At 38.7% G+C, this 24973-nt stretch overlaps 1 protein-coding gene and 3 pseudogenes across 2 annotated transcripts; 3 read left to right on the top strand and 1 right to left on the bottom strand.

Moving 5' to 3' along the window:
* The first annotated feature begins 3045 nt into the window (after nucleotides 1-3045).
* On the top strand, nucleotides 3046-5142 carry LOC146482090 (uncharacterized; annotated as a pseudogene).
* Nucleotides 5143-6590: 1448 nt separating this feature from the next.
* LOC146482089 (uncharacterized) lies at nucleotides 6591-11194 on the bottom strand (annotated as a pseudogene). Its single transcript, XR_014864154.1, has 5 exons — nucleotides 10324-11194; nucleotides 9939-10004; nucleotides 9401-9742; nucleotides 8148-8996; nucleotides 6591-7641 (listed from the first exon to the last, which is right to left on the bottom strand). The product of XR_014864154.1 is annotated as an uncharacterized LOC146482089 (transcript).
* Nucleotides 11195-13160: 1966 nt separating this feature from the next.
* LOC146482088 (uncharacterized) lies at nucleotides 13161-15550 on the top strand (annotated as a pseudogene).
* A 4643-nt stretch (nucleotides 15551-20193) lies between these two features.
* Nucleotides 20194-23637, top strand: LOC146482087 (uncharacterized). Its single transcript, XM_085107362.1, has 4 exons — nucleotides 20194-21466; nucleotides 22465-22869; nucleotides 23401-23548; nucleotides 23627-23637. Exons 1-4 carry the CDS (start codon nucleotides 20942-20944, stop codon nucleotides 23635-23637), a joined length of 1089 nt encoding a protein of 362 aa, XP_084963488.1. The 5' UTR covers nucleotides 20194-20941.
* Nucleotides 23638-24973: the final 1336 nt, after the last annotated feature.

The raw sequence follows: 24973 nt of genomic DNA, 5'->3' as shown, positions 1-24973 counted from the left end.
CTGCTGAAGTCAAAAACAAAACAAAACACAGCTTATAACAATCACAGCATGGTAATGTACCACTTTACAAGTTTGATATTTTACCTGAATCCCTGTTAGGTCCAGCCCGTGCACCATCTGATATCACCTCGATGAGAGGTCAGAGTCAGACTGTGCCTCACCCCCTGAAACATAAACATTACATCCCTTTTTGCTACTGCTATGTGTATTTTCAAAGGTTTTGAAGGTAACTGTAATAGTAATAATAATAATAATAATAATAATAATAATAATAATAAATAGTCTAAGGAAATTGTTATTTACAGGTTAAAAGTAGAAAACAGAGCTATTAAAACCTATTCACAATTCTTGTCGATTAAGGAGACTATTTTCAAGCACAATTTTTTTTAAAAAAAGGGAAAAGAAAAAGAAAAAGGAAAAAAACAAATCTCATCAAGTTACCATAGTATTCTCATGCGTAATTAAAAAATCATATGATCACATCATCACTAAAAATATATTCGGAAGTTAAAATACGGTCCTTAATGACGAAAAAACAACTCTTGTTCAAAATATAAGCGGATTATATTGGTCATTAAAATCAACTAAAATTATGAAAATTAAGAAAAAAAGGAAAAAGAACCCGTAAGAAAATTGTTCTCATCCTAAAATCTGGCCAGTTGTTTATAGATTTCAAATAATAATAACAATAATAATAATAATAAAAATGATAATAATAATAATAATAAACGAATAGTCAGTTTGCACGTTCAGTTCTGGTTTCAGTTTGCGTTTGAATAGCGATTCAATTCGCGCTAAAGTATTTGTTTAACCATCTATCAATATGTTAATTTTCAGCTCTAGCTTATTCAAATATCCGCATTCACAAACTGTTTTTTTTCTCTTGATAATGGAGTCAAGATGACTCCGAAACGTCGAGCCTTAAATCTCTCTGTAATTTTTGCATGTCTTTGCTTCAGCAAATCCTTTTTAATTATAACCAGAGCACGAACATGTAAAACATGCTATCCACTGTTTCAGTATAATATACTAATTATGAATGACTTCATCTCATGCACCCCTCGAAAGTGAATTGCACTGCATATTTTTTCTCATTGAAAATAAGTTTGATCTGCAAGTGGACTAAAAAGCATGTTTTCATAAGGGATAATTTAAAATTAAGGGTTCAAATTAATGCAGATAACCCGTACATGTATTTACCAATGAAATGATCTTGTTGATGGGGATGGAATGGCTATGAGGTAAAAAATTTCTTGTATATTCAGCACTACTAGTTAGTTTCTATAGTCTTTGACACTACAGGGAAGTCAAAGCTTCTTTTACCTCTTACCGGAGATGATCTAGTCCTTCCAACATTTGTATGCTCATAGGAAACATCTGTGAAGAGTGTGAAGCATGCATTATAAGTAAATTAATAATGATGGGATAGTCGGTATAAATACAAGTAAGCTTATAGGTAGACGTACAAATCTTGATAGAGTAAGATAGCATAAACCCATTCAAATAATTATGCTTCAATTAATAAAATGCCTCATAAATCAATAGGGAATTAAACTAAACATTGAATTAAGGTTACCCTATACCTTCAGAAGTGTCTCGCGTTTAAGCGATGTAGCGCGTCCAGTTTAAACTGTAGAGACCTAAACCCCTATATCAAATTAAAGCTTACAGAGCTGGCTATCAAACTATACCAAGAATTTTGAAATAAAATGAAATGTCGAATTTTTCACATCTAAATGCGAGCATCCAAATCACCTTTTTAAAGCTACAAGTCAAAGCGAATTTTGTTTTTCGCTAATTTCATTTGCTCCTCAGTTTCCGGAAGCGCTAAAAAAACGTGTATGCGCTTTGCCATATTCAACTGAAACCGCATTTTTGAAATAGGATAAAAAAATGTGGAGTAATCGTACTAAAATTGCTCTCGGAGAAAAAATATTTCAAAAGAAAAAATTCGCAGACTCTTTTTTGTCGTTTATATCTTAAACTAGCTACTGTCCAAATTTGAAGGCAAACGAACAAATTCCTTTTGAGTTTTAGCTCTTCGAAGTGGCTCCACCATGTGAAAAATTGGTTCGAGAAAACAGCGCTAAAAATTCGGCAATTCATTTTATTTCAAAATTCTTGGTGTTAGTTTGATAGCCAGCTTTATAAGCTTTAATTTGATATAAGCGTTCAGGTATCTACAGTTTAAACCGGACGCGCTACATTGCTTGAATGTTAGACACCTCTGAAGGTATAGGGTAACCTCAAACATCAAACTTAAAAATTTGAAACAAAGACGTTTTCTGGGATAAGCAAAAAAGTAAGCTTAAGTCTTAGTTGAAAAGTCAAAAACGTAGCTGATTTTTACAAGGTGTATGAAACCCTGATGAAACTCTTTCATTCTCGCCATTAAGCTCAAATTGGTCTTTTCGCTCATCCACTGCTCATCAAGATGACTCATAAAACAACAAAACAATAAAACATTATTGTGAAGTTCCCCAGTGTTTCATTTTCCGTGATCCTTTCAGAGCGCACACACAAACAGTAACCACATGCACAGTGTAAAATGGCGGCCATCTTTGGATTTGGCTGAGTGGTACAGGGGCGAGAAACTTCTCACCTCAGACAGGACATTCGCGTTGCCCACAGTTTTGTAAAACTTTACTCTCAAATGAACAAGTATAACTTTCAGCAAAACTGAAGACCACTTTTCGAAGTGATCTCTGTCCGGCCGTAAATGTGAACTACAATAGGACACGTAATTGGAACCGTGCTTAGCCCTACTAACCTCATTTAAGAGTAAAAATTCTTTTGAATTTTGCACATGCTAACGAGGCTAGGAAGGCTAATTTTCATGAAAACAAAAGAATAATTTATTGGCCGCCATTTATGAAAAAGGTCTATAAGAAACTTTAAAGCAGATACAAACCAACAAAATTGATAATAGCTACACCTAGTATGTTGTCAACATTTTAAAGTATCCAAGACATGAATGAGTCTTGAAAAAAAAGGAAGACCCACGCATGTTTCTTAACGTGTAGACTCGGCTTTGATGGTTGGATTATGGACTTGCACAGGTATAAAGTTTTGGTTAAGAAAGAGTTGCGGTAGAGACTTGCTTTGAAAAGCTGAACGCTGAGATAAAGACCTGAGCGGTGCGATTTGTCGAAATCAGGAAATAAAACTCGTGCATTAGTAGCAATTTAATGAGCATGATTTTGATACTACTTACCTCGCTAACTCCTCCCTTGATAGTAAGTTCGGGAATGAATCAACCTAGTTCCCAGGGTCTCTGTTCTTCCCGCCCCCTGGAGCGATAGAGGAGAGACCCTAGACCAGGCTGGTCACCTGTCTCCCGGACAAAATTATCCCTGTGGGATGGGTTCTTTGTTTTCTCGTTTTTTGTCTTTTTCCTTTTGTCAACTTGAAATCGAGGTTGTTACCTTCGGAGCTCGAAAGCAAATCAAGCGCCAAGTTTTTTAGCAGTCTTCAATTCGCGATTTGCAAAAGCAGCTACTCAAACATCAATTTAAAAGCGAAACAAGGCAAGTGCTTGGAAGCAATCTACTCTGGAAGAGATGTCGCCGTCCTACCGACAGGATACTGGAAATCAATAATTTTTCATTTGCTTCCTTTGCTCTTTTATGACAAGTTGAACGCTGGACCACAAGCACCAACTCCTCCAGTTCGTCCAGTCATCATTGTCGTTTCGCCCCTTAACGCTCTGATCAAAGATCAAATAAGAAGAAGCAGCAAAGGAAATTCCAGTGCGGCCTTCCTGAACGCCAAAAGAAAAAAAAACTCGAGTGAGCTGGATCTAGATGCGAGTGATTCAAGTTATGCAATGATAAAGGATGCCAAATATGAAATTCCTTTTCACACATCCCGAAGCCGTTGTGTCATGCAAGGATAGAATGGAATTAATCCAAAGCCCACCCTATTAGCGCTCTGTTTAAGCGGTAGGCGTAGATGAAGCGCACTGTATCATAGAATGGTGAGTGTTCTACACATTTCTCCAACATGGCTTGGGTTTGTTTAACAATACTGAATAGATTGATTTTAGTCACATTTCATAGAAACTGTAGGGAATGAAGAAAAGGTTTGAGAGGTTAATGAAAACACTTGAAGGAGCTAAATGATTCTGCCATTTATACACAAAATAGTTGCCTGTGTTATGTTAGAATAAAAATTATCCAGAGGTCTTGCTGCTTGTGTTTTTTTTTTCATGTAAGTTCAGATGATATTCATTGCATGCCATTTCCCTCCTAAATTGTTTTTGTGAAACTTATATGATGTTTTTGTCTTTTCTTTTTTATAGGGGAGATGATTTCCAGAAAGACTATTCCAAATTAGCAATGTTTTGTGTGGCGTTCCCTGGTGTTCCTGTCATTGCTCTCACTGCAACTGCAAGCCACAGAAGATGTCATGGAAATCAAGGACTCCTTACATCTGAAAAATCCTCTGGAGGTCATCGGGAATCCTAACAGACCAAACATTTTCTATGAAAAAGTATTTCGGAAAGGTGAAGACATAGATTTCTATAAGGAACTTAAAACCGATTCTGATGGGTAAAAAGAAAGCACAACAGCCTACCCTCTCACCATACTGTATCTTCCTCTGAAATGGTGCAGGTTTTCATTCAAATTTTTGGAAAGGCAGTTGGGTAGTGCGCAGTATGTTCCACTAAATGCTGAAGCATTACGGGAAAAGCGCCTGTTTGCCCAATACCATGCACCTCAGACTACCGCTATGAAGGACCAGGTACTAAAGGAGCTGTCCTCATCCACTTCAAAAGTTCGAGTGGTATTTGCTACTGTTGCCATGGGAATAGGAGTGGATATCCTATCAATACGCCACGTAATCCATGTTGGACTACCCCGTACCATTAGAGAGTACTTTCAGGAAACAGGACGGGCTGGTCGTGATGGACAAGTGTCAACTGCTGTCCTATATTACAAGAGTCGGGACATTGTGTAAAATCAGGAGGGCATGAGCAAGGACGTCAGGACTTTCTGCCGTCTGGAGAATGACTGTCTCAGGAAATTTCTTTTGAAGTGCCTGGACACAAGGGAAGTGGACTGCAAAATCGTAGGTCATCTATGTTGTTGCTATTGCAAATCTTGCTGTGATTGTCAGGAATGCATCAAAGATGTGCAGTGAAAGGAACACTGTTCATCAACGTTTTAATTGATTTGTAACTAAACAATTTCAGAACTACTTTGACATTTTTAAATAATGTCAATTTTTATCTTTGATTCAGAAAGTATTACAACTACACTCAAAGGGTTTCTCTTCTTATCTCTGGAGCAGGTTTTTTAATTAGCAATGGCAGTGGCTCAGCCCAAAGACACAACACTAGAAGAAAATCCCATGGTTGTTGGAGTATTTGTCACATGACTGAAGACCATTAACACATGCAAGAAATCAAATATGTCTACCAGTTGTAAAAATGCAACATTTAATATTCATTATTTTTATTCCAAGATTTAATGAATAAAATTATTTGTCAAGCTCTTCTGGGGTCTTTAGAGTTAGCCACTGTCATAGAATTTCACAAACCAAAGACTAATAAGGTGCTGTACAAGGAGGCAACGTCACAAAATGTGGTTTTCAGTGAGGCCCTGCACCAATTTAACCAGTAAAACTACAAAAAAAAAAAAAAAGAAATTACAAATGTAGCTATCTGAAAATAAAAAGTAAAAAGGATAAGATCGAAAAGAGTCTACATGTTTCTAATAAGACGTCTAAAAACTTAACAATTGGAAATGTTCCTAATGCCGTCTGGGAGAGCATTCCAGTCATCTACCGCATGACAAATTAAGCGATGCTGACCCCATGAGTGCTTTGATTGTGGTTTACAGATGTTGTTATCATGAATGTCTTCAAAATGATTAAAATTAAAATTCCAATCAATCAGATCATTCAAGGACTTAAAAACTGGGTGGGTGGGTGGGCGTGTGGGGCGGGGGAAGCTTTAAGAAAACAGAGAGTATGTAAAAATGTAAATACGTTATTATTACTCATCACTAAAAACTGCTGATCGTCACACTCATAATTTACTTGGTATAAACAGTTACCAGCAGTGTTACTTGTTAGTGTGTAGAACTGCAGTAGGTCTGGATTGCCCCAAACCGTCATACTGGTATTTGTATATATAATTATATCAATTTTATCTTGCTGGATTTTGCCTGGAGATCCCTGTTTGGTCTGTCTTAATGCAATATTTATTTATCTTGGATTATCACTAGATGGCTATAGCTTCCTATATTCAGCCTGAGTTAATCTTGAATATAACTTAACATTGTAATTTAATTGGTTTGTTACAAATAAATTAAACATGCATAATATGTAATTCCTTTGTCTCGTTTCTGCAATAATTCTAATTTAGTAATTGGAACTACGGTGGATTCCTGAATGAACCCTTGCTTTCAAATCTCCCAAATTTTTCCTTGGGTTTGCTTCACTGCGCTTTGCTGAAACTTACAATTGCTTGGACCAAGTTTTGTTTCCCTTGGAGGTTCAATAAACCGGATTCCATTGTAGTTGCCAGCAATAATTGTATACTAGTTTAAAGCGTAATAGTTCATATTAACAAGACCCATGTGTCTGTTCTATTCATGTCAACCACAAGTTCATGGTTCATCCTCTTTGTCATTTCCTAATGGGGCATCCAGCAAAAGATTCTTCTTATGTTGTGCAACCCATTTGTTATATTTCAGTTCATCAAGGGTTGCCAAAGGATCAGGCATAATATCCGGGAATGAATCATGTTTGCGGTTGGGCTCAAAACTAAATGGCTTGAGAGGAGGAAGGTCTGCCAGTAGTTTGCTTTCATCTGTGTCTGAGGATCTGTGAGTGTGCGATGAAGAATGGACACCTCTGTTCACCTGTTTTTCAAAATTGTCAACAGTTTGTCTTTCTCCCCCAGACGATCTGCTTGAGCGATCAATTGCTTTGTTGGTTTTGTTGGCACCCATTACTTTGATCTTCTTCTTGATGTCTTTGTTCCGGCATTCTTGTAGAATGTCTATTTCAATGTTCTTTCCAGGACCACCTACCCAGCTAGCGGTAGATGCCCATGTGCTTTGGTGTGCCTCTGCCTCTGACAGAAACACTTCATTCTGCACAATACTTATGAGCATTTCAATGGCATGAGTATTGTGACCAGGTCCTGACTTGAAATGCCAGAGTAGCTCTTTATGAAGTGTATCAAGCCTCTCATCATTGCCTTCTTTAACTGCATCCTTGATATCCAGGAATATAAAGAAGTATTTCAGCACACACAAGGAATAATTTCTGACAAAATCATTGTCATCATCAGGACTGCTGCATTCGTCCTCATCATCAGGGCGTGGGGTGATAAGGTATTCATCAATAAATTTGTCCAACACAGAATGAAAATACTCTTTCTTGTTGTCTTCAACCTCCAAAATGTAATAGGCGGCCTGTTCTTGGTGGGACAACCATCCTTGTCTTCCATGTTGAAGAACTGAACCAATGCTTCGACTGTGAAGCACCTCCCTATGCTCAAAAATAACTGTTCACAGTTTCAAAGTGTTTCACATCCAAGGTTACATTTCTCAGTTGGAGTTTCTCTCGGTAGAACCGCAATGTCCCTAGCTCATTTCCCGAATTCTTTTAGAGCTTCTTAAAAATAAGCTACAGAAACAATATTATTAATAACTAAACATGTGACGTCTGGGCTGACAACCTCATTTCGGGGTTTCTTTTCTTCCCAAGGGGCGGGAAGAGGAGAGACCCTGGGAACTAGGTTGGAGAGACCCTGTGAATAAGGTTGCTTGGCTCCTTGGGTAAATAATTAATGCCCAAACTACAGGTACCCAAAGTTCTGTTGTGGAATACTGATGCAATCATTCAACCTTTTGTTGAAAATTTAAGTCATTTCTGTAGGTAATAGAATAGCGACCTTCAGTACTGACTACGAGTATGAGATTGTGTACAAATACTAAGCCCAATAAAATACAGCATATGCACCAGATTTGGAAATGTCATACGTACTCATAGTTATATCTGAATGTTGCTAATAACTTTCAACAACATTAAGGGGGTGGGTTGGGCAATTTTAAATATGTTAAGATTGAACACCCAAGATAGAGACCCCAGCTGTTCTATTCCCTTTGAAAAATGATCTAAACATTTTTTACCTTGAGAAAGCTCCTTTTAGAATGCCAGTCCACTATCCTGGATGGATAAAGATGATCCAGCCTATCTTGTGCGGAGTGGCTTTCAGCTCTTAAATCTTTGGCACCAGCCAGTCGTACTCTGGTAAGCTGATTACCTAAACATAGAGCCTTCACGGCTGTCAGAGGGTCGTCTGCTTGAGGAACTGGTGGTACATGTGAGGCTGGCTGGTCTGGCCTTGGTGGGGCAGCAACTGGTGGACCAGGTGGGATATGGTCTTCATCAGGGGGAGCACATAGGCCAGCCTTGCTATAGATATCCCTCACTCAAACCTCCATCTGGTCCAAGACATCTACTACGTCTGAGTATTTCTTCTCGTCCTTCATTAGAATGGGTAGTGGAACCACCACTGATTCCAAGGACATCTCTTCGGGATACAGACAGGGCGTTCAAGTGGGTACAACATATTTGAGGAAATTAAATGCTGGGAAGAATTCGCACAAGATCCTTCCAAGGAAAATTTTGTACCACTCCCTTGTGCATGTTTTTTCCTCATCCGTGATACTCAGGATATCTGTTAGATTAGAATCTGCCAGATTTCTCTTTGGGCCATCATGAGGTAAGTGACTTGAGGTAACACGGTCAAAAACTATGCTAGTGGCAACAGCATGGACACTCGTATTCTGGTTGTCAAAGCGCATGTCATGGACCTTGACTTCCCAGTCAATGTTGTCAAGAACAAATACAAAAGTTTTGCCCTCCTTGACAAGCTTGATGGCACGATCCAAAAAATGCTTGCCAATTTTATCCTGAATGGTGTATTTACTGGACTTTCCCAGACAGATTCCATACTTGTGGAGCCTTTCTACAAGCTTAAAAAAGAAATTTAATAAAATTATAAATTTCCCTTATATTTATATGATTGCCAGTGTTTGGTCATAATTCAAGAGAGACCAACTGATAGGTCTCTAAGGGAAAGGAAACAGATCAAGAGAAACTATGGGAGTATTTTATCTAATTATAAGAAACTTATTTTACTTTTTTAAATATAATTTATTGTCCTAGTTGTGACCAACCAGGTGCAAGACTCAACCCCAAGAACAACCACAAAACACAAAAATGGCATCCCCTTTCTTCATATTACATTAATTTTTGGCTTTCAACACAGCAATTCTCAGGAGGAGGGCCTTAAAGGCCAACATTTTATACAGTGTGAACCTAAATTGGAATTTCTAGAGGGGGGTTAAGGGATATGGAATAACAACACAATAGGTACCTCGTGGCTTGCTTGTCCCTCTGACAGCAGTACGGTGTTGACACGCTGGACACGGCTCAACTCATGGCATCTGGTAAACATGATGACTGAATAAATCAGTACCAGAGGAGCTACCTTCTTTTCTCTATTTACATTGACTTGTATGAGCCGGGCAAGGAAATTATGGACTGTCGGGCAGAGAGTTTGTGCTTCCTTTATGATCTCCTCAAAATTTAGGGTACTCATCCCGGCATAATTCCTCTCTCGCAGTACTGATCCTGTACGTCTCCGCGCCACCTTCATAAGCTCCATGTTTGCCTGCTTTATTATCTGAGTGATTGGGTCCTGAGGTCCTTCAGTAATCTGAAAAATTAACATAATATAACACTGCAAAAATAAATAAACAGACAAGTGAAATTCATTATTTTAAATAATAAAAAAAATTATCATTTCCGCACAACTTCATGTCAGCTACCATTTCTGGCAAGTTTTTACATAAGATATACAAGTGAAATGCTTCAATATTCTATATAGGCATAATAAATCTATACAGATATACCTATCTTTGTGTTGGTATTTCATTGACTAGAAAGTCTTCCACAGCTGGTAGTGGTGGCAAAACATTCTGCAAAAGGTGAGAAAAGAATTGTTTATTGCTAGAGCTTTTACTAAGCTTTTATTATTTACAAACTTAAAAAGCCATATTGTGAAACAAGAGTCAAGATGAATAACCGATCTATATTATCAAAATCGAAGGAAACTGAGGAAACGGCAATGTATATTAAAATCGAGAAAATATTTTAGTCAATGACTCGACATGATAGGCCGGAAATGTCAAAACAAATTCGCAAGTGAAATGAAATGAACATTTCTTATCCTTGTCGAGTTTCATTTATCTTTATTACATATGAGCGTATTTAACTTTAAAAACCTGTACGATTTACCTTGAATTGACTGCTCGTCGAGGAAACTTCCAAGACTGGATCTTGTTGGTCATTCTGCTAAAGAGAAATACAAATTGCACGTTATGATCTGTCAGACGACGGTCAGTGTCAAAAGTTCATAACAAAGTGAAACGAACAAGCGAACCTTTTTTAAAACTAAAAGTTGTTCTTTAGACATTTAAACAAAAGGAAAACAACTGAACAATACATAAACATTTAGAAGCTGGTACATTTGTGTTAGATTTTATTCAAACTTACCTCTTCCTTTCAAATTGCGGCCAAAACTGAGTCTGGGGCGGCTCATCCTCTCTTCTTGCCAATCTTGCGCCTGGGAACTCTTCAAATTTTGTGGCGTGGATGGCGATACTTTCATACACCTTTTCACTCTATCAAACTTTCATTTTGTGAAATTGCAATCTTGAAAACACTGTAATTTTTTAGTTTTCTTTCGCAAGGCCTGCACAGTAGATATGGCAGTAATTCGCTGTGCTGAATTGCATTTCCATAAATACTCTCGGTAGCGAGAAGCAGCGCGTGATTAGCTTTGGCAAACAAATTTTTCCAGTGTGAAACGTCTCCCCGCGATTTACACGGCCTACAGCAAGACAACTGTTCGATACCAGACTTGTAGACTTTTTGCGACGTTTTCTCCAAAGCACTACTTGACTTTTCACCTTTGGTGATTGATTACACGCAAAATGACCCGGTCAGGGCAGATTTATTTTGATCAAAAAACTTTCCTTTCTCCCCTAGGCTTAGTAGAGACAAATTTCACACTAAGCCGCCCCTCCCTCTAATCCATTATTTGTAATCTCCCAGACTTTGGGAGACACGTGACCAGCCTGGTCTACGGTCTCTCCTCTCTCGCTCCAAGGGGCGGGAAGAAGAGAGACCCTGGGAACTAGGTTGGGAATGAATTTGATAACATTTTGCCATTATGGTGGCTTGTGGCATTGTTTCACTCGACCACTATCACTAGGATTTTTCACCGTCGATCTCCCAGGAATGCGCAGTTCATCAGTGATTTCGTAACAAAAAACGAAGGCCCTCTTTATGTTTCACAATCTTGTTTGCCTTGTTAGATTGGACATGGTCTACAGCTGAATAGACAGGAAAGCTGTATAGATAAGGAAAAAGCGAAGGACGAAGATGTTTAGTACACCGTAAGCGAATAGATGCAACTGCCACTATTTACAGGATTTGTGAGACTGAGAAGAATGCTACGTAGATCACACCTATCATCTTCCATCACAGCACTGGAAAATCGTCAGGAAAAGCCAAACATCACCGGAAAGTACACTATGCAGTATAATCAACCAACCGTGTTGACTGATCCTGAGTAGTGAACCTTTCAAATGGTCCTGTTTTGCAATTGATTCAGTGGCTGCAACGACATAACCTTGCAAATTCTCTCAGATGTGTACCATGCAATCACGCAATGGACCTGACTGAGAAAAATAGAGACCATGTTAATGGATATCTCTGTTTGGTAGACTCCACCTATCTACAGTTGTAATGAAGTATACTTGGTTTTTCTCAAAAGTCTTATTTGAGTTCACGGCTGGTTCACTTTACAAACGGAATATACAATAATTTGTAATATGTAATAAGAATCTTTATTGAGGGGATCAATGTCACTAATAAGTGATTTACAAAAGAGTCCTCGAAAATTAAAAAGAGCAAAAAAAAACGAAAAAAAAAGACTAATGTATGAATATGAATATATGAATTTAGCATAACTGTTTCACAGCTTTTACCTGGAAGTGTCCGCTCTATCTAGCTGCTGCTGGAAAGAGTGGACCAGCATATCTTGAATTGATTGAGTGCTAGCGTTGTTGGAAAATTCCAACATTTGTACACGCCCACTGCTTTCAAGGGCCCTGTAAATGTTCTGGAGAGGAGCTCTCAATCGGTCGCAAAACCTCAATAGAATGAATATGCGTTTCATGTTTATTGTTTGCCTTGTCGTTTCACCATTAATCTCAGACATTGTGTCTTCGGCTGTTGGTTCTTTCCTGTACCGGATAATACCAGGCCATGAGGAGATCTGAAGTGAAAACTGATACTGTTCTATTATACTGGTTCACTTTACAGACGGAATATACAATAATTGAAGGGCTGAGAGCATAACCGACCTATGTCAAATTTTAGGCCGTTTTTTTTTTTTCCGGATTTGTCTCAATTTGTGCATGTAGGCTTCGTTTTAGTCAGCAAACATTGCCCTGTATTTTTTTTCGTTGGTTTGCTCTTCGTTTTCGAAAAAAAACGTATGCCAAAAAACTCAGTTTTCCTAGCGGCGTCCTTTGGGGATCTTTTTTTCAACGAGAAACAAAAGAAACCTTTTGTTTCGCTAAACAATGAATTCAGCAAAGCGTCAGATTAGCCGGTCGCTGTTCGAGTCGATACAAATATTGGTATAAGGGCCGGGTTGCACTACAGGATAAAATTGGTTCTGTTGAGATAATATTTCGCTCAAATTTCTATTTCCGGTAAAAAAATGTTTTGTTAAGTTTGGTCGCACAGTCAACTAGTTATGTCAACCGTGTGTCAACAGAAGAAGATACAATTTCATCTACAAGAAGATAACATTCCGCCAAAAGTGAGTCACATAATCATGCTGCTTACAAAAACATGGAACCACAACGGGCAGCTTTCGCTTTCCTTGGAATGATATATCTTTTAAAATGTATGGAGGTTAGAATGGCAAGTACTTTTAGTATGTATGGTAGCTACAGCCTTCATAACCTGAATACTCAACTGGCGCTGTTGGATTATGAGCGCCAAGTCCGGCAACGTAGACGAAGACAACCCAATCCATACCGTTGGTGATTGCCAACACCAAATTTGTCCTGGTTTGAAATACATTTCAAGGACCAAGCAATTCCTGCGATGTATTTCAAAAGTCTACTTTGAATGACGAGGGATACGTTTGATGTGCTTCTTAATGTGCTGCGTCCATTTCTTTTGAGGCAAAACACAGCGCTGTGTGACTGTATTCCTCCAGAGAAGGTACTTGCTCTTGGGCTTTACCGTCTTGCACATGGAAACTCATACCTAACGATAGGCGCTACCTTCGGTGCAGGGAAAAGTATCGTGATTGAAGCAGTACAAGATGTTACTGAAGCGCTGTTTGAAGTGAGAAATGAGTACATAAAATTTCCAGTTACCGAAGCAGAGACTAGAGCCTGTGTTGAAACATTTGCCGAACTCTCTGATCTTCCCAATATTGCTGGGGCTATTGACGGCACCCATATTCAGATAAAGGCACCCCTTGAAAGCGCCGTGGACTATTTCAGTCGATATCATCAACATGATTTCGTAGTCCAAGGGGTAGTGGTATTCCTCGATTTTGCTGCGGGATTTTCTGGCAGCCTACACAATGCACAAGTATTGAGGAACAGCACGTTGAACAGACGCGCAGAAGGCGATGAAGTTCTGAGAAACCCTACTGCGCAGGTTGGTCATCATGTCATTTGGCCTTATCTGGTGGGGGATAGCGCTTATCTACTTGTACCATGGTTGCAGAAACCATTTCCCGAGGCTACTAGTGACCGGGATGAGATTGCATTTAATAAAGAGTGTCTGTAGAATGTGCCTTTGGTATTTTGAAGAGCCGATGGAGGATTTTAGCTAAGCGTTTAGACAGTAGCATTGACTTTGCAGTTAAGAGTGCAGTAGCCTGTGCAGTACTTCATAACTTCTGCATAATGAACGGTGATGAATGGGACGACGAGGATGGAAATGATGGTGACGATAGCGCGGATGATGATGTTAATACAATGCGCGATGGAGATAACGTAAGGGAGATTTTAAAAGAATATATTTCTTCCTTGTAAACCTGGCGCCTTTTATTATCGTAGAAGTTTCATCTGTAAATCCGGCTTGTATGTAGGCTTCCAAACAGTAAACATTTAAAAGAAACAAAATTTTACATGATTACTGGCTCAATGATAATCAGAACAGTGCAATGCTACAAATGGTAATTAATTTTATTGTTGAAGATCTGTATAATTATTACTAGTGAAAAAAAAAAAGCGCGAAAAATACAGACTTAGTTTATCTGAAATAAAACAATTTAAAATTTCATTTTCCTTAATGTCAGTATAATAATCTTTTCCTGTACGATGTATAGTTCGAAACGCAAACATAATAAAAATAGTGGTAAATTTCAAATTACTTGTCCTTAAATGCCTGGAGAAAATTCCCCATAAACTGATTCATAAACTGCATTTGCTGCATTTGCATTTCCTGCATCTTTTCCATACAAGAAACCACCTGCTCTCCTTGACTTTTGATGTCATCAATGGTACGCTTGTAGTGCACTTCGTACTCTTCATTGTTGGCATCCTCCAACTTCCTTTTTCGTTTTCCTTGCGCCTTCTGCGTTCTGTGCGAGTCTTCGGCGTAGCAATGGTCTCTTTTTCCCGGTTTATTTCTGGGATCACATTCACTGGGCTTGTCCCGCTATCTGAGGAAGACGATCGCGTTGATGAATCATGAGCCCCTGCATCTAAGACGTGGCGCAAAGTCACGATGTCACGGCACCTCAAAACAGCATCGATCTCATCGTAGAACACAGATTTCCTTAGGTTTCCACCCGTCTGATTTTTGTTCCACTCTTTCTTCTCTTTGTAGGCATCAATTAAATATTTCATTTTTCGTTAGCACTTATCGATTGTCTTGTCAGTGGCAAACTTCAAGTTGATCAGCTCGGCAATGTCCCTCCACGCCACTCGCGAATCCTTGCTATTGAGCTGGTCGTGCTTATCTGACCAGAGCTGGACCAAGTAGCTCTGTTGTTCGTTTGTCCATCTGTTGTACCTTTTGCTTGAAGCAGGGCTTGTTATCTGAATCTCTTCTTTAGCGCGATCGATCTGTGAAGGAGTTCGCCGATGGAGCTGGAGTTGGAACTAGAGCCAGAGCCGCGAGGGTTGTACGCCGCATACAGGGCGGAATATGCAGGGCTGAAGGTCGGCTGGCTCATTGAATAAACTGCAGGACAGTTGACATCATTTGCTTGTCTGATGGAAGCTGGCTTATTGAATGGCAGGTAACTGAAAGCACCAGAGTTTGCATATGGCCACATGGGATCCATCTTGTGAAAATGGCGCCAAAGTTGCAAGAAAATTGATCTTACTGCGCTATTGATTTCTATTTACGTCATGATTGACATCTTAAAAGCTTTTTTGATGTGTTTGTGACACTTTGGCGAGGTCTACAGCTCGCCAATTTCAAGTGGCAGTATCTTTGCACATTTGGTGTATTCCGCTCATTTTTGGAATTTTTTGACTAGAGGTTGCACTAGCAAACCCTACATGATGACAGATTTTTTTGCAAAATAAACAACATTTTACGCTAGTGCGACCCGGCCCTTATTGATGCGCTCTCATTGATGTCGCTTCATTGGCGCAAGGGATTGACACGCTGAACCAAGGCTGGAGTCGATTACATTTTTCGTGGACTTGTTCGATACGAAGACGGTCGTGTTTTTTTTTCTCTCTTCTTTTTGAAACCAAAACATCCGTTAAAAAAGTGCTTTCGAAACTGTTAAAATTAACAGTTTAAGTTCACGGCGAAATCCTCCTACGATTAAAGTGAAGTTTGAGCATCTAATCTGAACGGTTAAAGTTTTCAAAAAGCCACATCAACAGCCTAAAAAAGGTGGTGAGCTTTACGCTACAGAGAACAGCAACAAATCCGATGGCGACACATATTAAATCGAGTACAGCTATTAAAAAACAACAATATATCAGCTATAGCAGAGATAGTAACATGTTTTCTACAGTAGTCTGGAGTAGCTAATAAGCAAGATTCGCTTTTCTTTTTTTTTCTTGCTTCTTCCTTTTCTATATGCCTTAAGCTTCCCTTTTGCTTAGTATTTTCACGCAAATACATGTAGCCTGATTTCTTTCGCAACATGGCACAAAATATCGTTTTTCCTTGAAAAGTCTTCCCGCGACGAAAATTAATTTATTATTTTTTGGATGATCAACTGAACAAAAAAATCCATTTCAACAGGAGCCCATAACTGGCTCCTGACTTTGCCGATCCAAGAGCAGGGAACGGAGGAGTCAAATTTGACCGTATTTCCAGTGAAATTCACTGTACAATCGAATCTTGTTGATTCGAATCACCATACTCGATTTCGTGTCACGCGTCAACTGGATGAATTGGTTAACAATCATGGCAGTTTAATATACATGCTTCTTAAAAAGCTGCTAAAAGAAAGCCTGGAAAAAGTTCAACTCGAACGGGAATGAATTTTTTTCAGGCTTTCTTTTCGCAGCTGTTCAAGTTGCGTTAATAACAGGCTGAAAGCGAAACTATCGTATGTGACGATTTCTTTTTCTTCTTTCTTCCTTTTTTATATCTGTCTAAAGCTTCCCTTTTGATTAATATTTTCATTCAAATAGGCCGATTTCTTTTGCAGCGACGAAAATGAAATTACCGCCTTCTGCGTATAGAGTTACAAAATAAATTTGCTCGGTTTAAAGTGGTTTTGCTGACGATAACATAATCTTCTAACGCGAATGATTAAAAACTAAGTTCTTGGAATATAAAGTAAAAAGATCGATTGCTTTTTAAACGCGAAATACTTTCCTGAGCGAATGCAAGATCTTGTCATTAAAGGGGATGTCATGCACGTAGGTAGAAAAATATAAACAATGAAAAGTTGACCAAACCACTCGCAAATGTTAGCTGAAGTGAATTTCGGGAGCGCTACTTTAATTTTTGTACTCCTGAGAAATCTATCAGGTGATGTCTCGATGAAACTTTTATTATTTTCAACGTCTGCGCAATTGTAGCCTCCCACGCAGTCGTAATTTGCTAATACAAGTCCCATAAAATCGACTGCGAGAGAGGCTAGCAGAAGCGCGAAGTGAGTCATTCTATCATAACAATGGAGCCTACAAATGAAAAGAATTTTTGAAAGTTTAATTTTTAGAGTTAACGACCCTTCGCTCTTCAAAACCTTTTTGGCTTACAACTAAAGGAAACGCTTAAAATGCAAATACTTTCGCGAAAAAATGAAATCATGGAACCATTGGGTTCCACGGTTCAATGGTCTGTGCAAGTTACAAAATATTGTAGCTGTTTACAACGGTTTTTGTTTGTATGTTATTGTTTGAAGATAACCAGTCACTCTAAATGGATGCCGAAAAAAACGCTTCTTAAAGCTTATGTCCGGACTTTGTTATGCAAAGGCATCAAAATCACGAAACAACAAAACGAAATCGTAAAGCAAAGCTTAATTGAAAAAAGAGTAGAGGCGACAGAACCGTTATCGATTCTTTTTGGTACCACCATAAAGAACTACATCGATGCCTGTCAAAAACATATCACCGTGGGTTGTGTCAAATCCGTCGAGAAGTTGCTTAAATAGCCAACGTTTAAATTATTCCATGGCTTTCTACGTTTAAGTTACAATTTCCGTTTAATACCCTTGCAGTACGATCTCTGTTGTGTTGTGCAATCTTGTCATGGGTTAGAAAGAGATCAAAAGGTTGGCAGTGTAACACACACTTATGAGTCCTCTATTAAGTGAATCAGTTTATCTAAATAGCCCCTGTTGCTGTGTGACGACTAATTATACTTTAATATTTGAAATAAATGTGACGGTATATTTTCAAACATCGTATGTATTTCGTCCTTATTTACTGTTTTACCCACACATTCCAAGATTTGGCTGAAATGCCGATATCGCGTGCAGTTTATCACTGCTAGTGACTGATTTTAACGCATGCGTAAAAAACATCTGAGTCAATGTATCAAAATAACAATCCCACAAGGATGTCTTGATTGCCTTGCTGCTAAATAAATACGTAGCTTGCATATGGTAAAAAGTAGGCACGGTGGTTAGCTTACGGACTACAGGTTCAGGAAAAGCGCCGGTTCTTGGGTCAGCACACCGAAGAAGCCCTGCATGCAAGGTGACTTAGATTACCTCGCACTGTAAGCTTGCGCATTTTTTCCCATCGTTTCCCAAATCCATAACATCAAAATTTTGTTTTGAAACCCCTAAACTAGTGCTATCGGAGCCAAAGTAGCTAAAGTAACAAAATATTTATGCTGGAAACATTCGAACAGCTGGCATTTCCAGTAAAAGACTCAGCGCGCAATGGAAACCGTAAGTTTAGCTAAATAGACCTGATCACGATTTTCGACACCTTTTTGACGAGGAGGCAAACAGGCTTGAAATAACAGTGTTTGTATGGGAATCTAATATCAAATAAATTTCATATAAAATCGCTTCTGAAAAATTCATGAATTGGAAACTTTTGGAACTAGGAAAAGGATTTTAAGAAAAAAAATTGGAGGGATGTAGCTGTGCCAGAAAGCATTCAGTGGTGTTTTGAACTTTCCATACATTTCGCTGTATTTTTTTTCCGCGAACTATTTTTAGTAGCAGTTCACGGCTGGTTCGCTATACAGACAAATGGACGTTTGTTTGTCTGCTTGTATGTTCTTTTAATGTTTAAATTTTTTTAGCCTTGTAAATAGTAATTTTAAACCTGAAGCGAATAAAATGGGACAGATTTTTTTCGGGCAGCACAAATTTCATGCCCAACCAAGCTTATAAAACAGAGAAATCCCTTTTAGATACGTCAGACGTATTTAGAAAGATAATTTTGGTCGTTGGGTGATCACATCTATGATCAGTCCAGATAACTGGCAGACGTGATGCTGAAGCTGTCTATCTGTACCTCCAACAGTAGACAAGGTACAAATAAATACAATGAAGCTACACTGATCAGCAAAATCAAAGACAAATATTACGGCACAAGTGAGAGCCTCATCGAATTTGGCAGTCCTCGGAATTTTTCTCATCCAATTATTTTCAAATTGGACAGCATGTAGTCCTATTACATATACAAATGGTGGCTTACTTGTGCGGCCCGGTGTGTGGTCTAATAGAGGTAAAAAAAAAGTTACACAAAAAACATGTTACCATGGTAACAGATCGAGAACATCTTTGCAGCATTTAGACAAGACACAACGGCGCCAAAAACCAAGACACTGGGTTTTTCGTCAATTATAATTTATTGAAAATTGTATTTACAATGGTCTTGAAAAAATCCGAACTGAAAAAGTTAATATTTACAACAAAAAGAACGAAGTATTTACAACAAAAAGAACTGGAAAAGAACTTGAAATGTCTGTAATGAATAAAAAATATCTAGACTCAGGAAAAAAATTTCATATTTACAATAAATTAGGTAATAGTCCGCGCAAGAACTAGGCAGGCCAAACGCAAAATCGATTAAAAGGTGTTGAGTATTAATTTTTAATTTCAATCAAATCGACCAATCTGATTGGTCGATATCAAAAAATCGGCAAAAAAACAAAGAAAACTCCGACATAAACAACATTTTTTCACTTAGTTTTTCCCATGCCCCGGTCATCTCCCTCACGGCCAAATTTCAGCATTGTTCTATGCGCCAATCAGAAGTTACAACGGTAAACTTGCAACAAGGGCGTTGTTCATGTGACGCCATCTTGGATTTGTGATCGGAGCTGTGAGCTGTCTAGCCTTTTTACGAGCGATTGTTCTGTCGTTCTTCACAGAATCTATATATTACATATTTATAGAATACAGATATATTATTTATTACAAATTTAAAGTGTATTAGTCCGAAAGAAATTGATGAAATGCCCTTCAAGAGTGGCTGCTGCTGTCCACAGCATGAGGATTGGGGTTTTGGAAATGTTGGCTTGAAACAGTTATTTGCTCTCACCTACCGAGAAGAAAAGTTTTGTGCTACTGGTAAATGGAGTCAAACTGGGAACAAGAAGCGAAAGGGAAAGATATGTTCCTTTTGTAGGGAAAGGATTTAACTCCAAACGAGATGCGAAACACTTGAGGTAAGCTGAAGGCAGGGGAAATATTTTCACACATACGCACATGTTACTGCTTTACATTTGGCTTGTTCGTTTCTTTCGAAACATATGTCTATCTTTACTACTGTGTCATTCGACTTTGATATTTTTCTAGGCTGCTTCATCGAGCCAAAAAGAATTTGTCCCCGAGCCTGAAGGCGATCCAGATGAAATTTGTGGAGTATTCGATGATCCAGTTGAAAATGACAGTTTGCCTGAACATTTTCAAGGAAAACCCTCCGAAGACAAAGCTTGTCAGGTCCCAGAAACCGCCCAGAATCGACAGGGCTACGAATGTGTTGGTCCCCGAAGGAAGATTGACATAAGGAATGAAATTATGAGCAAAATAGACTTGCTGCTTGGGAACTACACATTCCTTGGTGAGCAGGGTACTCAGGCCATCATGAGAAACATTCTTAGTACCAAAAAATTCAGTGCTCAGTTTGCTGATGTATTCAATAGCCACCAGAAAAACAGCAGTGATGATAAACTGTTGAGGTCATTAGCCAAGGACTACATTGTGGCCAAAGATAAAGACAGCAGCCGATTGATACGGAGACAGGGTGCAAAAGTAACCAGTAAACTTCTTATTGGAGACAGCATGAAAGGGAGTAACCTCAACGTGAGCAGAGTGAGACAAGGAAGAAATCGGGTATAGACTGCGCGAGCTGTTGGACGTGTCAGTAAGTTTGGGGATGAACGGTGAAGGCTGTTGTCAATTGTAGCCCAAGACTTCTCTATGTCTGAAATTCAGAAATATTTTCCTTGCTCAAAGAGCACCATCAATGCTGCAAGATTGCACGCCATACTTTTTGGAAAAGGTGGTGTCCCCTGTGATGGTCTTTCATTTACCAGACAGGCAGTAAGCCCAGAAATCATACATGAATTTCAAAATTTCATCAACCAAGATGACATCTCAAGGCCTTCTTCATGTAGAAGTGTGCTTGTTGATGGAAAGGAAACTGGGGTCAGATATTGGCAGTGTGACATTAAAGATGTCATCCAGCAATACCAGCTTAAGTTCTTTGATGGTCTGAAGAGGACCTACATTTATTCACATTTGCCAAGGAATTTTAGAATGAACACAATGCTGGCAGGTCTTTGCAACCTGTGTGATGACTATGGTCATTCCAACTTTGAATCCGTACACCTGCTCCTAGTTGACCTCAAAAAAGTTGGTGTGTTACCTGCCGCTGCTCATTCTGGATTTGTCTCAGCCACAAGACAGTACCAAAAGTTTCTGAAGGTGGAATTTCCCAAGGAGGTAAGACGAAATAAAGCACAATATTGCCATCATATGGAAAATGTTGAATTTGCAGTCAGGGGTGAAAATAATGAAATTTTTAACTGGTCTGTCACTGACTAATTTACTGAATGTTATGTCCAACACTTATAAAACATATTTAAGTTAGTTTTCAATGAACTTTGTCCATGTTGTTTTGTACATTAGTCAGCATCAGACCAGTTCAGATTTCATCAGGAAAGGGTTTAAGTCAAACTTAAGAACTGATAGACTAAAAATCATTTAAAATCATTGCTAATTTGTAGACATGGGCATTGTGTAATGTGCCTTCATAACAGAGTTTCAGGTAAATGTTGCTAAAAAAAATCAGATTGAACAGTTTAGATTTGGGCTGTCAGTAATCTGCCCCAAGTCTTAACTGAGGAGACCTAATTAATATAAGCTTCATAGTTTCCTTTAGGTCTCCTCGCCATTGTTACATCTATTTTATTTTTTCTATTTTTTTTTTCGTTTATATTGTATTTGTGGTGTGGCAAAATAAATAAATAAATAAATAAAGTCTTGAGAAGAGAAACATTCAATGTGGTTGATTCAACCATTTGATTCATTTGATTAAAATGAATGTGATAAGATAGATTTCTCCTGAGCAAAGTACACAGGCCTTATGGATGGTCTTCTAAGGCAAGGCCATGACTGATTATTATGGGTCAGGTTTATCCATCAAGAACAAATAACAGGAACAAGGCACCTAGCCCCCCAAAACAGTACCAACTGACAGTAGTACCAGTAGGATTACAAGCTTACAAGAGATGTGGCACTACTGGTAATTTTTTTGAAAGTCATATTTTAACCTTCATCAATTATAGGAAAGTGAATCTAGGCTGTACCTTTGTTACTTATGGCATTTACAAATGTCATCTTCTGCATCCTAATACATTTAGGTAGCCTATAGGAAATATTTCTTGTGTTCCTTGTTTAAGATTTTTTTTCTAATTTTGTTGGGCATTTTTTTGGTTTAGCTGGAGAGGCATTCTGCTTGTGCTGAGTTGTGCTTGGATTATGCTCTGGGGCACTGCTCCAAGGAACACAACCAGCATTCTTCCCACATAGATGGCTTTCACAAGATCAGGACAGGAGTTGAAGAAGCTTTGGAACAAATTGTTGATCAACCCAGAAAGGCTTCCTTCTGCAAGTCCTGGGAACAGATCATTTCCAACCATAAGGAGTACCTTGCCCATATAGTCCGTACAAAACACCAGGGGAGCTACTATCGCTATGTTCTTACAAACCTTTCTCCTGGGGAGATCGTGGTAATCATTGATTACAAAATGAAGGTTGAGCTCGGGCTTAGGACGCGTGAAAACCAACGAGAGTGGTATGGGAAGAAGGGAATTTCTCTCCATGGTTTCCTTGTAATTGCACAGGTTTGTTCTTGGCCGGACAGATTTTTTCTACTAGATAAAATGTGAGCGGGCTATCTGAATGAGCCATTGCAAAATTCAATAATTATTCATCAAAGTTATGACCAATAATCAATTATTGATAAGTAGTATTTGAGTCGCATGTACATCTCTGTAGATCCCAAGAATAATGTTAACTTTTGATACAAACTGCTGCTCAGCACAACACAACAAATAATCATTTATTGTTTCATTTTACAAGTACAATCTACATGGGCTTTACAAGGGTATTTAAAATGTTGTTTTTCAGATTTTGCTGTGAATTGCAACCTAAGTTTTTGTACATGTATACTAAGAATGTAGCCTCCGGCTATTTTCAAAGGAAAATAGAAGAAAAATAGAACCAAAAGAAATTCCTAGCTGTTTGATTCCCAGCCTACTTGTTGTATTTATCCAGCAACTTGAAATCTTAGTGACAGCCCTGAATGTAATCAATTTGACTTTGTAAACTTGTACATCCCATTTTATTTGATTTTTTTATTATTTTATTTTTAGGTGGCTGAGGGACAGAGAAAGACGGAAGTAATTGACCTATGGTCTGAAGACACCAAACAAGATGGCTGGTTTACACAGAGTGCTCTGGACATTGGTTTCAGATGGTTGGAGACTGTTTACCCAGGATTTTCAGTATACTTGTTTTCTGGTATGTGTCTTTCTTTCTTTATTTATTTATTTATTTATTTATTTATTTATTTATTTTTAAGAAAAATGTGTTATGCAGTACATGAATAATAGCTTGCAACATGATGTGGGGCACAAAGTGTCAGTTTCTGCTGGGCTGTGATAGGTATTGAATCGATTAAGCTGTCGAACGTGTTCTCCCACAGGAAGAACTTTGTTTGGTCTTGCTCATCTCCCTTAAATACATCCGGTTTAGCCTGGGGTAGACGTTGTAGCTGTGTCAATCTGGTTAAAGTGTCACTGAAATCTAGCAGGTAATCTTGTGGTGGAAGGGTTTGAACTGGATCGGGTGATGGAATAAAAACTGGTGGATTTCCACAAAAGCCTCTTGAAGATGTGAGACATGTGAGACCTGGTCTGTCCGTGTGGGGCGTGGCAAAGGTTGTTGGGACATTAGATCCAAAGCTAGCTCTCGTGTTTGTACTGGTATAGACCGTTTTGCATGAAGAGGACGTTGTGTACTGAGTTAGGGGGACGTGTGTTCCAAGGCTGAATCTAGTGTGTGTACTAGAATAAACTGTGTTACTAGTTGGAGACGTAAACATTGGTGAGGCACTTGCAGTTGGAAATGCTTGAAAATTCTGCGGTACTGAAGGAACAACTTCTGGTGTTGACGTAAGCCCTTCATTATTGTCCCTCAGGAAGGCGGGTATAGGATCGTACTGTTTGGTTGGCAGCAAGGGAGATTGAAAATCGTCCGCTTTGTCCTCTTCTTCCACAGCTTTTTGGTACACGGCCTCTTGCGCTCGGACTTCTCCAAGTTTCTTTAGAATTTTTAGCTGTTCTAACTTTTTCTCTTGCTCTGCGATGACTGTTGAAAACTTCAGTTTCGCTTCCAAGGCCACTCTTTTAGCTCTTACATTTATCAGTGTGTCCCTGTGTGAACTTCCGCTTGATAGACTTGACTTTCGCGAGTGACGAGATTTTTGAGAGAAAACAGAGTCAGTGTCCTCTCGAACCTTCTTAATTTCATTTGCAGCTGTAGCACGAATGGACTTCCATGTATCCAGCAAATAGGCTTGCTTTTCGGTAGCACGCTGAATTTCAGTTGGGTCATCTGAAAGCTCTATCCACTCGTCAAATAATCGTAATGCATCATTTACTTCCTTTGTAACAACGGTGATTTCAGTTTTAATTTTACTTGTGTCTTGACCAGAGTGTACTAATTCTTCGAAGCTACCCAGTCTTGCGTGTAATTCGCGATCTTTGGATAACGCGGCGGTTTTCTTCAAGCTACTTTGATACTCCCGGCCTTTGGCCGTGAGAGTCCTGGACCTAGTGTTTTCTTCCGTAATGTCAGTAATTTTACTCGACGAAATTTCAATTATTTTTGGACGCGGCGACGCATCTTCCAATGAAATAAAAGGCACATCACTAACCTCTGTTC

Source organism: Pavona decussata, unplaced genomic scaffold (assembly GCF_977016875.1).
Source record: "Pavona decussata unplaced genomic scaffold, jaPavDecu1.1 SCAFFOLD_47, whole genome shotgun sequence".
In the NCBI taxonomy this organism is placed as follows: Eukaryota; Metazoa; Cnidaria; class Anthozoa; order Scleractinia; family Agariciidae; genus Pavona; species Pavona decussata.
This window is presented reverse-complemented; position numbering and strand designations above follow the sequence as displayed.

Coding starts and splice junctions, on each gene's coding strand:
- LOC146482087 (XM_085107362.1), top strand. CDS start 20,942: ATGTCTGAAATTCAGAAATATTTTCCTTGCTCAAAGAGCACCATCAAT. Junction 21,467..22,464: donor AGGTGGAATTTCCCAAGGAG/GTAAGACGAAAT, acceptor TTTTTGGTTTAG/CTGGAGAGGCATTCTGCTTG. Junction 22,870..23,400: donor GTTTCCTTGTAATTGCACAG/GTTTGTTCTTGG, acceptor TTTTATTTTTAG/GTGGCTGAGGGACAGAGAAA.